General features: G+C 45.3%; 1 protein-coding gene across 1 annotated transcript in view; it reads right to left on the bottom strand.

The window, feature by feature from the left end:
* Window positions 1–887, bottom strand: part of KDR (kinase insert domain receptor) — a 44706-nt gene that overhangs the window by 30836 nt on the left and 12983 nt on the right. The window contains exons 8-9 of the mRNA XM_007450267.1: window positions 507–621; window positions 253–416 (exon numbers count right to left, since the gene is read on the bottom strand). Coding sequence (XP_007450329.1) covers window positions 253–416; window positions 507–621 — 279 coding nt within the window. The remainder of the gene's footprint in view (window positions 1–252; window positions 417–506; window positions 622–887) is intronic.

Below are 887 nucleotides of genomic sequence, written 5' to 3'. Positions count from 1 at the left end.
CTGAACCGCCTACTTTAGGCTCGAGTTCGACCACCAACTGCTTCATTCGCATGGCCTCTTAAGCAAACATGTCCGGAGCATACTGCCCCACACCTCACTTCAGCCGCACTGTCCTGGATCATTTTTATACACCAGAGCTACTCGTGATGTAAGTGAGGCAGAGACACCAAAGGAACGGTGGCCTGGCTGTTCAGGAGGACATAATCATACTCTTCATAATAGATAAAGAGAAGGAAAACTGAATGGACTCACCGTTCACAACCAGAGATACCACGTGGCTCTGTTTCTCCTTTGAAATGGGATTGGTAAGGATGACAGTGTAATTTCCTGTATCTTTTTCACTCACTTCCATAATAGTCAGCACGTGCCCCACTTTAATTGTGTGATTGGACTCAATGGGTCTTCCATTTTTATACCTGTGGGGAAAAACAAATCCCAGAAATGAGTCCAATCTAAGGATTTGCTTTCACGTGGAACAAGGCTTTACATTTATTTCCAGTCGTTACCATTTTATTTCTGGAGGAGGGTAACCAAGGCACTTCACAGGGACTCTGACATGGTCTCCCACGGTGGCTTCCACCAAAGATTCCATGCCACTACCGAAAGCAACAAAAGGTTTTTCTGGAAGAAAATAAAAATCATTTTTCTCATAAATGGCAACTTCTTATAAACGGCCATTTGGTTTAGTTTTTCATTTCAAGTGAAGAGTCAAAGACCTTGGGGGTCTGAGTCACTGCTGTTCAGAGAGTCCCCATCTCACCCTTCTACAGGTCCCACTCCAGGTTCTCCCTCACCTGTGGTCTCTGCGTTAGCTTTTCTCTCTCCCCCAGTCTGCTCCACAAGTCTACCGAGCGCTCAAATCTCACTCAACTCAAGCATTTGCTTCT

This window comes from Lipotes vexillifer, unplaced genomic scaffold (genome assembly GCF_000442215.2).
Source record: "Lipotes vexillifer unplaced genomic scaffold, Lipotes_vexillifer_v1.1 scaffold1288, whole genome shotgun sequence".
In the NCBI taxonomy this organism is placed as follows: domain Eukaryota; kingdom Metazoa; phylum Chordata; class Mammalia; order Artiodactyla; family Lipotidae; genus Lipotes; species Lipotes vexillifer.
This window is presented reverse-complemented; position numbering and strand designations above follow the sequence as displayed.